The following is a 12,675-nucleotide window of genomic DNA, read 5'->3' on the forward strand; positions in this document are numbered from 1 at the left end:
TCTACCGCTTGAGCTGCATGACGAGCTTGCGTAGCGTAGGGTTGAAATCCGGCTTCGGGGCCGTGTCTTGGTCCTTGTCTGGACCTGCATGGTGGGCAATTCGACCGGGGACGTTTTCGGGGTCCTCGACCTTGAAAGGAACGCTGAGGTCAACTTCCTTCGCCATAAGATTCAGGAAATTTAGCACCTGGATTAGTCAGCCGATGTAAATAGGAGTAGGTAGACGGCGTTCACGTACCGGCTTCACAAACCACCTCTCACCGCCAAGCTCAAACCAACCAAGATGACCACCCCAGGAGGTAGTCATCATGACACCGTATGGGGTTTTGGTCATCTCCTGATATGGAAGTGCTGAAGCAACGGCAATCTGCTTCAGGTTAGTGTGTATGACGCCAGAGCTGAGAGCTTGGCTTACCGGGTCGTCTTCGGCCTGGATAACGAAGAAGGGAATCTTGATGTTGAGCATAGCATCGGTAGAAGTAGCATCACGATAATAGGCACCCTCGGTAGGGTACCCCCATGTGGCACATTGCAAAGCTCTGCCATGGCTCAAGTCAAACTCTGGCATATAGGACATGTCTGGGCAATGACTTACCGATCGAATTCGTGCAAGTAAGTGACGTTCCTGATTCCCTCCACATCGATTCGTGGGTTCTTGGAAACCTGTTCAACATGCCTGATGGTATAGAGTCAGATGTGATCGAACAGAACGTTTGGATAGAATACCCACCGTTCGAACAATGCCTTCATGCTCGTACCCATTACTTTACTATACTGGCGACCGGTGAAGGTGTTTTGCAAGTTCAGCGAGCCAATCTCCAGGTTCCAAGGGCTGGCACAGAGTACTGCTGCTGTTAACTCGCAGGCATCGCCTTCCTCACCCAAGTACTGTACAATCGTCGGTCAATCAGGCTGCACTTTCTTGGACCGGACAAGACTTACATTAGCCATAATATTCGCGCCGAGTGAGAAGCCAATGCCAAACAGAGGCCGGTTCGGAAATGTCTTCCGTAGCCACTTGACGGCTTGACGAATATCCCATGTGGCACGGGCATTGTAGAGGACCCCCGTTGTGATCTTGGATTGGGCACATCCTCTGGAGTTGACGACGCACGCCTCCCAGGTCTGATCCTTGATAAGAGGCGCAATCACATGGCGCAGGTAGAGCTCATGTGATCCACCGCTCAGGCCATGGAGGACCACAAGCATAGGTTTTGTATCATCCGAGGGAAGCGCAGCATATTCGTCCTCTGAAAAGAACGCGGTCCGTTCGGGAAGCCCTGATGGCTGGGTATACTTCCTCTCGCTATCAGTCGCATGGGCGTCGCTAGGCGGCTCATATGGATCTACCACGAAATCGATCGCAAAATGACCGGCAAACACCGGGTTGTCGGCCTCAAACATCCAGCGCTTGTAGTACACCGGCACACTGTCAAAGACCACCGTTGTCCAGGCAGTCTGGAGGTGGCCGTTGTAAAGAAATGGGTTCAGCTGGCATGATTCCGGGGTCGCAGTGTGACAGAGGTCCACCAGCGTCACTTGCTCCTTGGACCCTGGCTTTGCCGATTTCTTGGCTAGCAGAAGATTGTTATCTTTCGCATGATAGTATGAGATGCGGCCACTAGGGCGGATCCAGGAGAACAGGCCCATCACAAGCAAACCCGCCACAAGGAGCGGTATAGACAACGAACTTAGTAGGCTGACGGGAGAGTCCACAGATGACATGGAGGTCTGTCTTTGATTTGAACAGCAATCCGAGTGCCTAGGGATCCTCGAACTAATATGTCCTTCCTTCTGAGCCCGATTTTAAAGGAGGGAAAGAGAAGCAGAAGCATTCCGTGCCTGGATAGAATAATCCTATGGCCAAGACATCGATTCTCACGGACCTCGGCTTCTTTGCCCTTTCAGGTAAGGCTTCCCACCTGCTTATCGGGCGCCTTATCGGGCCTGATCAGTCAGCAAATCAGCCGTCCCTGCTGAGTCAGCAGCGGGACCAGCTCGATCATGGGGCCTCCCAAACGACGTCACTTGATGTTGCATCTTCCATCCCACCCGGACTGGTTGACCCAGTGGATGACAGTGTTGCAACTGACGGCTCAATTTTAGAAGTATGGACATTCTTGTGGGCGGGTGTGCGGGTCGCTGCAAGATCGATGCGGTAAACCCTGACCCGGTTGCGGAAGCTCAGTGTAGGCGTTGATCCGATAGCATCATAGACTTCCTTGGCCTTTCCCCCAGTCGGGTGAGAGTTCTCGAAGAACTAACACCATAGCAGTCTAGAACATAGGCTGCTTGGATGCAGGCTCTAATAAGGCGATTAAGCAAAGACAATCGGCCTTCTACGCTTTGGTCCAACAAAGACCCATCGGTTGTATGTAATCCTGACGGCTTCTACTACGCTGTGACCCCGGCGCGTGCTCCGTTTGCGTGCAAATCGACGGCCCTTACGGGCTCCTACTTGAAGGTCAAAAGGCCCTCCTTTCCGTTTCTCTCTGACGGCTCCCTTATCATGTGGCTCGCTTTCAGTTGTCTTTTCTAGAACGCCACGATGCCCTAAATTCAGAAGACGAGCTGGTACTCATCCCACTTCTAAATATTTGGAGTTTCGACGATAGACCATAGCAAGCATACATCAATTTTGCTGGAGAGTTTCACGAAAGCGCCACTTAACGTTCCGACCAACAAGATGAAGTCCGATCTGCCAGTCGACATGGGGTCAAGTTTCCGCCGGGCCGGGGAGAGGTTGAGATCCATCGCGAAAATGAACCGCTGGGCGAAGATCCAATTAGAAGGGAAGGCTGGAGAGACAGAAATTGAGAGGAATTGCTATCTCCTTGCGCTACCGACAGAGCTGCTTCTGGAGATCATTTCTCATCTGTCTGTGTTGCCCGAGGCATGTCTGGCGTTGACCTGTAAACGGCTTTATTCGATATGTGGACCTACCCTAGGGGCCAAAACCCTCCATTTCAGCCGAGACTTTGCGCCACTCTTCCACCATTATCGAAACGGACACAACTTCGTCACCCCGCGTTGGCAGTTCATAAACTTGCTGGAAGATAATAGGTGGCGGGCTTGTTCCCGATGCTTGAAGCTCCACCCACGGAGCTCATTTCCCGCGCGAGAACTGAAACGAAAGCCGGAGGACAGGTCATGTAACCTGGGAAGCTCGGCAGGCATAGTAGACCTATGCCCCTGTAAGAAGTTGACTTTCCATGACAAGATGGAACTGGTTGAGCTTCTGAAGATACGCGAGAAATCAATGAATGCCCTGGCGATGCAGTTCGGCGCTAGTATAAAGCAGCAGCGCTTCTGCTGGCACAACTGCACTGAGAACTATGGGTCAACCCAGCTGGATATAGAGATCTATCCTGAGCTGGACGATGAGGGCCAGTTGAAGATCAAGACCGAGTACCGTTTGCGGACGGGGTCCGGCCAGCTCGGTAGGGAAGAGCACATGACGCCACGTTTCGGATGCGCCCATCGATCGGTCGACCTGTGGCTTTCCAGTGTCTGCCAGACCACACTCTGCCGGCTATATGACAGTCACTGCTCGTCGTGCAAGCGAATATCCGTCTGCAATACATGCAATGCCTCGCTGCGGTGTCCTCGCAAACAACCGAGTCAATTGGACGAGGAGACGGGCCAAGCCACTTACCATTTTTGGACGGAACGGTGCCTTGGAGGCTCCGGGCCTGTGCCCGATCAGGCGTGGGCTGCGCAACGAATCCATCCTGCGGAGAATTTGATTGATGTCGCCAATTGCAGTGAGCTCTGTCCGTGGACGATCCGCGAACACCCAGCTCTGGAGGAAGCACCCTCGTTGGAGATGAATATCCTGAATCCCGCCATACAAGATCAGTCGATGAATCAGCTATATTCCTCGATTAGTATGATCTAGGGATGATTCGTTAATGCTGTTATGTTGTGGTTGTTGCTGTTATGAATCTCATGTGTGTGACGTGTGCTAGACGGCTGTATTCCGGCGTTGTGCAAGAAGTTTAGGGTTGATTAACCTGGCTGGGAGTCTGTTTGACGGCTTGCCTGGTGTTTCATGATGCTGGTTAGTGTGGTCGGGCGCGGAGGGTTGATTGATATAGATAGATATTCTTATTTCCACCAATGCACATTAGTAGTATCCACTGCATAAAGAGAATGTGTGAATGCCCAGTCCATGGTTCGTCCGCGCGCTCACCTGATCGCGCCTCACCTGACCGCCCGGGGGTTTCTCCGACCCGACGCGGAAACGGAAAAGGCGGCGCGCTTCAGAGGAACAAGAAGTGAACCATTTGAAAGAGCATCCTCGTCGTCTTGTTATATATACTTCCCGGGAATAGCAGAGCGCAGCGGATTGATGAGCATTGTCTGCGTCCTGGGGCGATGAGCTACCCACCACCCCATAACGGCCCATATCCTTCGCAGTACATGCAGCAACCCCCCAATCTGCCGCATCACCAACAGACCATCCACCCGCAGCAGCTACTGTACAACGGCAATGTCAACACGAGCGCTTCGCCATATCAATATGGGAAGCCGGTGGTTTATCCTCAGGTCATGATTCCGGCCTATCCTGCTTACGCGCAGACATACAACACCCAGCAGCAGCAGCAGCAGCAACCACCACCACCTCCGCCCTCCCAGCATCCGCAACCCCAGCAGCAGCCGCAACAGCAATATGTGAACCCGTCCGATCTGTTCAACCCACCCCCTCTTGCTTCGACTTCGCCTCCCCAGTTCACCAATAGTCCGTCTCAATATGCTGCACAACCAGCCGTGTCTGTTGCGGGCAACAGCCGCTCCCCTGTCCTCCCTACTTCGTCTACCCCCGCCCAATCAACGTACTACGCCGCTCCCAGTCCGAACCAAGGGAACCAACCCAACAACACCATCACCCCCCCAACATCTACCACGCCGACAGTTCATGTGCCACCTGCTGCTGCTACTGCTTCTCCTGCCCCCGCCCCGGCTGTCAAACCGGTTGCTGCTAAGCCTGTCGCCGCTAAGCCCGTCGTCGCTAAGCCCGTCGTCGCTAAGCCCGTCGTCGCTAAACCCGTCGTTGCCAAACCCGTTGTTGCCAAACCAGTCGTTCAAACACCTCCGGCGCCATCCCCTAAGCCCGTCCAGGTGTTAATTCCAGCTCCTACCCCGGAACTACAGCAGAAGGCACAGCGTCCGCCCCCTAAAAAGCAAGTGCAGCGCCAAACCGGCCAAAAACCCACTCAAAAATCAACAGGCTCGCCGATTGACTATCAAGTGTTGCTGCTGGCCATGGCAGACGAGTATTTGAACGCGGCTCACAGCCATGGGACCCTGGTGGCGTTGTTGAGGCGGGAGATGGAGATGGATGAATATTACAAATTAGTTGCTACTGGCCTTGGCTGCTTGGAAGCCGTTCTCAAGGTACGTCGGTTTTGACCCTTCATCTCTGGATCTGTATTCTTGGCGATGCTTATTGATGTGGGCAGAATTGGAGACTACAACCCCGGGTTGAAGCTCTTGTCCGATTACGATATGCCCGAATATTGTTCGAGGAAACGGATAATGACCTTGAAGCGGAGACGGCATTAAGCAAAGGTGTACGTTCTTACCCATGTCTGCTATGCTGGCATTTTACTAATTATGCTGGCTAGATTGACCTTTGCGAGCGGGTGAGTCTACGTTTTGTCCTCCAAGCGGGGAGTCATGCCTGATAGTAAGGGACTGACCAAACGCAGAACCGAATGCTAGATTTGAAATATAGTATGCAACACCTTTTGGCGCGAATGCTATATAAGACCAACCCAAAGGCCTCATTGAAAGCTGTCGATGGGATGATTCAAGATGTCGAAGCGTATGTACTGTCAATGACTTTCTTTCCTGTATTGCATGCTGAACCTGACAGATATCGCCACTCGGCGTGGGAGTATGCTTTTCGTTTCCTTCGAGTGTCCCTTTCCCTGTCTTCGTCGGCCCATCAAGATTCAGTGTCGGCACTACAACACCTCCACAAGATTGCCACTATGGCCAGCCGCAATGGCGATAAGGCTGTTTCAGCCATGTCCGCGATCATTGAAGCTCTCGCACATCTTCAGCAAGGATCCGGTTTCGACTCGATCGAGCAAGCGCAACGTGCCGTGGCGATAGCGCGGAGTCACCAACTCAACGACGAGCTTCGTCATATTCCCCAGCTTACGACGTTAGTCCAGATTGTTGATATCTGCTGTAGTCTCCTGGACTACGACATCAACCAATCTTCCCAGAAGCTCACAGTCATGCAAGACTTGATGGACGAAAGACTGAATGACTCGAATTGGCGGAGTGATGGGTCATTCTCAATCCCCTTGAATGGCAAGTCGGCTGGACCGTCTTCCATAGACACTGGGGACATCCTTCAGGTCCAGAGTGGCACGCTACTGCTAAGCTTTAACTGGCTACCTCAGCATGACCTCTACGCGCTTTGTTATTTCCTCAGTTCTATCACCCTGAGTTGTAAGAACTCATACGATGGACGCAAGGCAGAGAAGTTTCTGCAGGAGGGCACGCGTATGCTCAAAGGTTAGTGTGGCTAGCTTTCGCGGACATCGTATGAAGCCTTCCCAACGCGTTGCTGATGTTATTGCAGGAAGCTTCAAAGCGCCCCAAGAGATCACCGAGTCAGTGGTCAATGCAAACAGACGAGTTCAGTGGCGCAGGACTCTCTATTGCAACCTGCTTGTCCAGCAAGTATTCCTTGCCTGCGGTCGCACAGACTGGGAGCTGGCCAGCAAGACGTTACGAGAGCTTCGGCAGGAAGCGGAGGAGCTTGGCGATCAACTTCCAGATACTGTCGAATGCCTGATGGAGTACGCTACGGGGGCTATTGCGCAAGCTACCGGCGACCTCAATGCAGCCCTGAACGCCTTTCAGTCTCCTCTGCTGTCTCTGTCCACAGCCTTCAGCAAGACTGCTCGCACCGACCCACGTCGCGATATCGCCATTCTCGCCGCTCTGAATACCGTCCTTATCCTCCGAGATCCTACCCATCCATCTCACCCCCACTTGCCTGCCATATTATCGACGGTGGAATCATTCTGCACCGGCAGCCCCAACAAGTACATTCAGGCAGCATACTATCTCGTCTGCGCCACCGTGCAGACCGAATCCACGATCCAGACCAAACAATACCTCCAACAAGCCCTCCAATCCGCCACCGCCATCAGCAACAGCCAAATCACATGCATGACCCTGACCTTCATGAGTTGGAAATACTTCCGCGGCGTCGTCGGCGAGCAAGCGGAGAAGAGCGCCCGAGCGGGTCGCGCAATGGCCAAGAAAGCCAACGACCGGCTCTGGGTCAGCGTGACGGATGAGATGCTCGCCGAAACTCTGGAACGACAAGGCAAGAACGAGGAAGCCAGGGGTGTTCGGGAAGAAGGACACCGTGTCATGATGGGATTACCATCGGCATTGAAAAGGCCGATTTAACACACATTCACATCCGCACACGCTCTCACTGTGACTCCCACATGCTTTCTTCCTGCTGGTACTACCACCGCCACCACCCAAAGGTAGTGGTTTCCAGCAACTTTTGTAATTCTTCATCCACCCCTCTTACATTTCCATTTCTCTTTCCCCTTTTTTTTCTCCCGTTTTCTCCTTTATCACCGTGTAGTTCTTCTTGCGGCTGAAGTTCCGTTCATGATACCATGTTAGGGCCATTTGTATGCGCGTGGGGCTATATCATCTCATATCATACCTTGTTTGTGTTGTCTTGTCTTGTCTAGTTGTATGGCTCGTTGTTGTTGTCGTCGTCGCTGGGTGTCTACGGCGTACTCGACTTTGATAAAAGGGAGTGAGTGTCTGTGCCCGTGTGGGGGTTTTATAGGGCTGTGATGATGCCCTGTGATGTGATGTGATGTGATGTGATATTCGATCCGATCCGGATCCGGATCTTGTTGATTGAGGTATACTTACTTAGATCGCGTGTGTTCTTTCGATTGTTGTGTGGGAAATGGTGAAGAACCGCCTGACGGTTCGTTGGAACGAAATGAAATGGATGATGGTGCCATTGGGGTTCATGGTCATGTGCATTACATTACATACATGCGTACATACATACACACTTTATCAGACACAACACCTTGAAGAATTAGATAAATAGATAGATGGACGGATGGACGGCATGTGAAATGTACTCAGCCCTTCCCCCGCTTCCATACACAATGTTCGATTCAACGGACATCAACTGTGTATTACTGCTATACATGCACGCCGACAGATCCTGTAGTCGACGGCGTAGAAAAAGACAAACCGCATGAAATAAACTGAAACGAAATGGCTCAAAATAGGCAAATAAACCCCCGCGGCTCGTCTCCGGATCCGCATTCGATAAATGAATGAATGACTCCGTAGTCTCCATACGCCTGCAACCTATACACCAACTGCCAACAAAATGATGATGAGATTTCCCCCGCTGGTAAATTATATCAAAGCTCGGAATGAGAAGGAGTCGGAAATTGGAGCGTGAGTAGAGGATGATAGAATAGGAGCTGGGGTTTGTGCTGGCGGACGGTTCTGTTCTTCTTTTTTTCTTCTTCCAGCTCCGACTTCCACTTTTCCTTCTCATGGATGACAAGGGTTTGGCGTTTAACCCAGACCTCCCCAGGCACCGCGGATGCGCCGAGCTAGTTGGATATCTTTCTGCATGATGGTCACGCGCTTGGCGTGGATGGCGCAGAGGTTGGTGTCCTCGAACAGGTGGACAAGGAAGGCTTCGGCGGCTTCCTGGAGCGCCTGGATCGCATGCGACTGCCAGCGCAGCTCGGAGCCTACATCTGAAGGGAGGAGATCAAGCGCGACCTCGCGGACCAGCCGAGCGAAGGGGAGTTTTTGAATGAGGAGATCGAAAGTACGCTGATACTTGCGGATCTCTTTGAGAGCCACGGTCCCAGGCTTGAAGCGGCGTGAACGTCCTCGGGGAGTGGGGTCACCAGCTGCGAGTCTGTTAAACTTGGTACGCTTTAGGTGGGCGGGGAACGTTGGTTGCAACGGTGGTACGTACGCTGGACATCGGACTCTCTGGGTTGCTTTCCGGCTGGTCTCTTGCCCCCGCGGGACGGTCCAGTGGACTTGCGCACTCTCGAAGCGGATGGCGATGTAGTCGCAGCGGCTTTCGTAGCGCTTACTGCAGCCCGGTCGCCGGCTGTGGATTGTCGCGGGGTGCCCGCTGCTTTGCGACCGCGGCCTGTCTTGGGAGGCATGTTGATTGCTGGAGCGCTTGGCGAGGAATTGACTGATCAAGGTCGGGAAGAAGAGAGGGCCCAAGGAGGGGTAGCTTCACGGAGCTGCTTTGCACAGTGCGAGGCAGTGACACGCAAGTGCGCGGTGGAGAGGGGATGTGCAGAGGCTGTTGGTTCTCCGGCAACCTGAAATCGAAGATGTGTCCAGTTTGTTTGAATTTTAGAGTGCGACCGGTAGATTGCCAACACTGGAGTGCCAACCGGCAGAGCGAAATCGCAGTGATTGTCGGGGTTAGGAGGGATTTTGCATGCGGGAAAGACCCATTGAGTGGCCTAACTATCTGGTGAGCTCCGTCCCCAGCCACCCGGATTCTTGTTGAGACGCGTGGTGGCGCGTCTCCCGGCATGGAAGCGCGCGGGTGCAACTCGAGGTCATGACAGCTGACACTGGCGTGACTCAGGCATCAAGGCATCAAGGCACCCCAGACCAAGGAACTGGCCTTAGGCAAAAGGCCAGCTGGAGCTCGGCGAGTCGGCGGCGATTATTAGCAGCCAACAGCCAACAGCCAAAGTGGCCCCGTGGATTCATCGTTCCCTTATCAATTCAGCAAGTTGTTTCCTGGAAACATACCGTCAAACATCCTCCCTCACACTCACCGTCGCTTATTCTTGGTCGCATTTCTCCCCGCCAACCGACCCAACTCTAGTAGCCTATCTGGAAGCGAGAACATGGCCGCCATCTGGGGTAACGGCGGGCAGGCTGGCCAGTTCCCTCTGGAGCAATGGTTCTATGAAATGCCCCCCGTGACTCGGTGGTGGACAGCAGCCACCGTCGCCACCTCGGTCTTGGTCCAATGTCATGTCCTCACCCCATTTCAGCTGTTCTATAGCTTTCGCGCCGTATATGTCAAGTCGCAGGTGCGTCGCATCTAATCCCCAGGATGGGCCCCGGATCACGCAGCTGACCCTCGCGCAGTATTGGCGTCTGCTCACGACGTTCCTATACTTCGGACCGCTCAATCTCGACTTACTATTCCATGTGTTCTTCTTGCAGCGATACTCGCGCCTCCTCGAAGAGTCGTCGGGGCGATCGCCGGCCCACTTCTCGTGGCTTCTGTTCTACGCCATGGCCTCGCTCCTCCTTCTTTCGCCGTTCCTCTCGCTGCCATTCTTGGGCACGGCCCTCTCATCCAGTCTGGTCTACATTTGGAGTCGTCGCAACCCGGAGACCCGCCTGAGCTTCCTTGGAATGCTGGTCTTCACCGCTCCGTATCTCCCCTGGGTCTTGATGGCCTTCAGCCTAGTCGTCCACGGGATTGTGCCCAAGGACGAAATTTGCGGCGTCGTCGTGGGCCATGTCTGGTACTTTTTCAACGACGTTTATCCGTCCCTGCACGGTGGCCACCGTCCTTTTGATCCCCCCATGTGGTGGGTGCGATTGTTTGAGACCAGACCCGGGGAAGTCCGCGGGACGGACGCTGCCAATGTCAACGGAGACTTTGCCGCTGCCGCTGCACCTGAAGTCCGATGAGCTATCTGCGCATCCTGGGTACCATCGTCGGATGGCGCCCAGAAACCGTCAGCGCAATCGTTCCCGGAACATCCACCATCATTTGCGGATTATCTGTTCAAAAGGTCGACGCGCGCGGATGAATGAGACTTAATACTGTCAGGATATAGGCAAGGATTACAGCGGCATTTCTGGATTATTTGGTTCGGGTGGCTGGTCTGGGACGTCATTTGACCCCACGTTGCAATAGCTGTTTGCGCTACGGCCTCCTTTGGGAGGACTAGAAATGATCGCACGGGCTGTCAGTCTCGAGTAGTAACCTTTGAGAAACAGCACAACTTATCTCGCCAATCCCTTGAGGAGGTGGCATTGGTGTGGGGGTGATATTCGAGGAAGGGGATGATATCTCAAGTCCTAGCGGGTGCGCGGTTGGATGTACACACGTTATCTGTGTGCCATCGTCGGCAAGAGTGTTTTCTATACCGGAAGACACTGCGATGATCAGTACAATGGTAACCTTCAGCCTTTGGCATACCAGCTGATGCTTCGCTTGGGGTGAATGGATCCCACGGACGGATCATCCGAAGGCGAGGGGCGAGCGCCTGGCCGGGATGCGTTGGAACCTACCAGTCACTGGACCAGGAGAGGCCCACGTGTAGATCCAGGGTGCGCCTGAAATTTGGGGTAATTCTCCGCATGGCATGCCGTCTCGTGCCTTCCTCCTTCCTAGTTCCTACATAGTAGTACATACTATTCATACCTTAATTCCACAGCGCCTCTGGCATCCTGGTCATCGCCCCGACCTACTTACGTAGGACAACGCGATTGTCGGCCGTTGATCAACCGCCCTGCCCCAAGTGGCTGTGTCTCTGCCATGGATGATACGCAGTGCAAGAGGTGTTCTGACCTCATCCGACTTACAGATCACCAGTCGGGTGGGGGATTGACCTGGCCACCTCAACTGCGAGACAAGGCTGATGATGGCATCAGTTCAGACTACGCGTCTGTTCATTGGAGGACGGGGCCGATGCTTCTATTTTTTGAACATTTTCCGTGACGGCAGATAGATAGGGGATGCGCTGGAACTCCATTTTTAGCTTTGATAACAATCCTTGAACACTCGACTCAACCGGGCACTGTTAACGATTGAAGACTCCGCTAAATACCATTGGCGGCCGGAATACGAGTACGTTCTGACCAGCAGGACGTGCGACGGGGAACCGCCGAGGTCCCTGTCCCTGGAGTTGAAACCAAACCAGGGTTAGACCATCCCCTCACTCTCTGTTGTCCACGCGTCTGACAGTCGCCAAAATCGCCCACTGGCGAGCAAGGATCTGGCACGCCGCACAAGGGGTTTGAGACTCGACAACCGTGGGTCGTTGCCATGCGGTCTCATCCTACGGGCTTGCATTGAAGTGGACCTGAATAATACTATTTACAATTAACTCAACACCAATGCTCAGAATTAGAGAATACGGAGCATCCAACCATCAACTGGAATCCTGGATGGCCCCCAAAGCCAGCCGCCCATTCGGATCGCTTCAATCTCTCCTGCGCCAACTGGACCCGTTGCCGGAACCTGATTGGTGGTTGGGCCCCTTGCCGGCGGGGCAGTGGTTTTTTTTTTAACGTCGAGTCCTCTGGAATCTTTTATCTCTCTTTGACCTTGGCATTCTCCGGGGGATAATCAGTTTCGTGCTGGTCGGATACAGTCTGAAAACTGAAACGGCCCCCTCTCAGCAGCTGACTGATAGATAGTGGCAACCTCGCCGCATGAGACTATTCAAACGACCGTGTCCCTGGTTTGAATGTTTGGCAATTTTCCTGGCCTGGACCTGAGGTTACCGATGACCCCACGCCCAAATCCACGCCAACCCACCTAATCTGTCAAATCTGATATCGGTGGAGCCGGACGAGTCGTCTGTTCCCACGAAAATCAGGATCATGTCGGCGGGTTTACCACCGATCTCC

The 12,675-nt window shown here is 53.5% G+C and overlaps 5 protein-coding genes across 5 annotated transcripts; 2 read left to right on the top strand and 3 right to left on the bottom strand.

Moving 5' to 3' along the window:
- Position 1: 1 nt before the first annotated feature.
- On the bottom strand, positions 2-1,650 carry BO80DRAFT_351731 (putative hydrolase, alpha/beta fold family; the record flags this gene model as incomplete). The annotated part of the gene is made up of 6 exons (XM_025715593.1): positions 2-187; positions 239-367; positions 416-539; positions 596-676; positions 731-888; positions 943-1,650. 6 exons carry the CDS (start codon positions 1,648-1,650, stop codon positions 2-4), a joined length of 1,386 nt encoding a protein of 461 aa, XP_025577106.1.
- Positions 1,651-2,686: 1,036 nt separating this feature from the next.
- BO80DRAFT_453973 (uncharacterized protein) lies at positions 2,687-7,440 on the top strand (the record flags this gene model as incomplete). The annotated part of the gene is made up of 8 exons (XM_025722048.1): positions 2,687-3,887; positions 4,102-4,129; positions 4,335-5,397; positions 5,463-5,573; positions 5,628-5,645; positions 5,712-5,827; positions 5,879-6,519; positions 6,599-7,440. The coding sequence occupies 8 exons, from the start codon at positions 2,687-2,689 to the stop codon at positions 7,438-7,440; spliced, it is 4,020 nt and encodes a 1,339-aa protein (XP_025577107.1).
- Positions 7,441-8,601: 1,161 nt separating this feature from the next.
- BO80DRAFT_351815 (histone H3 family protein) lies at positions 8,602-9,215 on the bottom strand (the record flags this gene model as incomplete). Its single annotated transcript, XM_025715600.1, has 2 exons — positions 8,602-8,948; positions 9,017-9,215. The coding sequence occupies 2 exons, from the start codon at positions 9,213-9,215 to the stop codon at positions 8,602-8,604; spliced, it is 546 nt and encodes a 181-aa protein (XP_025577108.1).
- Positions 9,216-9,762: 547 nt separating this feature from the next.
- Positions 9,763-11,152, top strand: derA (putative ER-associated proteolytic system protein Der1). Its single transcript, XM_025715039.1, has 2 exons — positions 9,763-10,112; positions 10,171-11,152. The coding sequence occupies exons 1-2, from the start codon at positions 9,924-9,926 to the stop codon at positions 10,723-10,725; spliced, it is 744 nt and encodes a 247-aa protein (XP_025577109.1). The 5' UTR covers positions 9,763-9,923; the 3' UTR covers positions 10,726-11,152.
- Positions 10,770-11,634, bottom strand: BO80DRAFT_30905 (uncharacterized protein). The gene is made up of 3 exons (XM_025715040.1): positions 11,332-11,634; positions 11,044-11,196; positions 10,770-10,984 (listed from the first exon to the last, which is right to left on the bottom strand). Exons 1-3 carry the CDS (start codon positions 11,405-11,407, stop codon positions 10,815-10,817), a joined length of 399 nt encoding a protein of 132 aa, XP_025577110.1. The 5' UTR covers positions 11,408-11,634; the 3' UTR covers positions 10,770-10,814.
- Between the last annotated feature and the right edge of the window lie 1,041 nt (positions 11,635-12,675).

The sequence above is a fragment of the Aspergillus ibericus genome (assembly GCF_003184845.1).
Source record: "Aspergillus ibericus CBS 121593 unplaced genomic scaffold BO80scaffold_12, whole genome shotgun sequence".
NCBI classification, from domain to species: Eukaryota; Fungi; Ascomycota; class Eurotiomycetes; order Eurotiales; family Aspergillaceae; genus Aspergillus; species Aspergillus ibericus.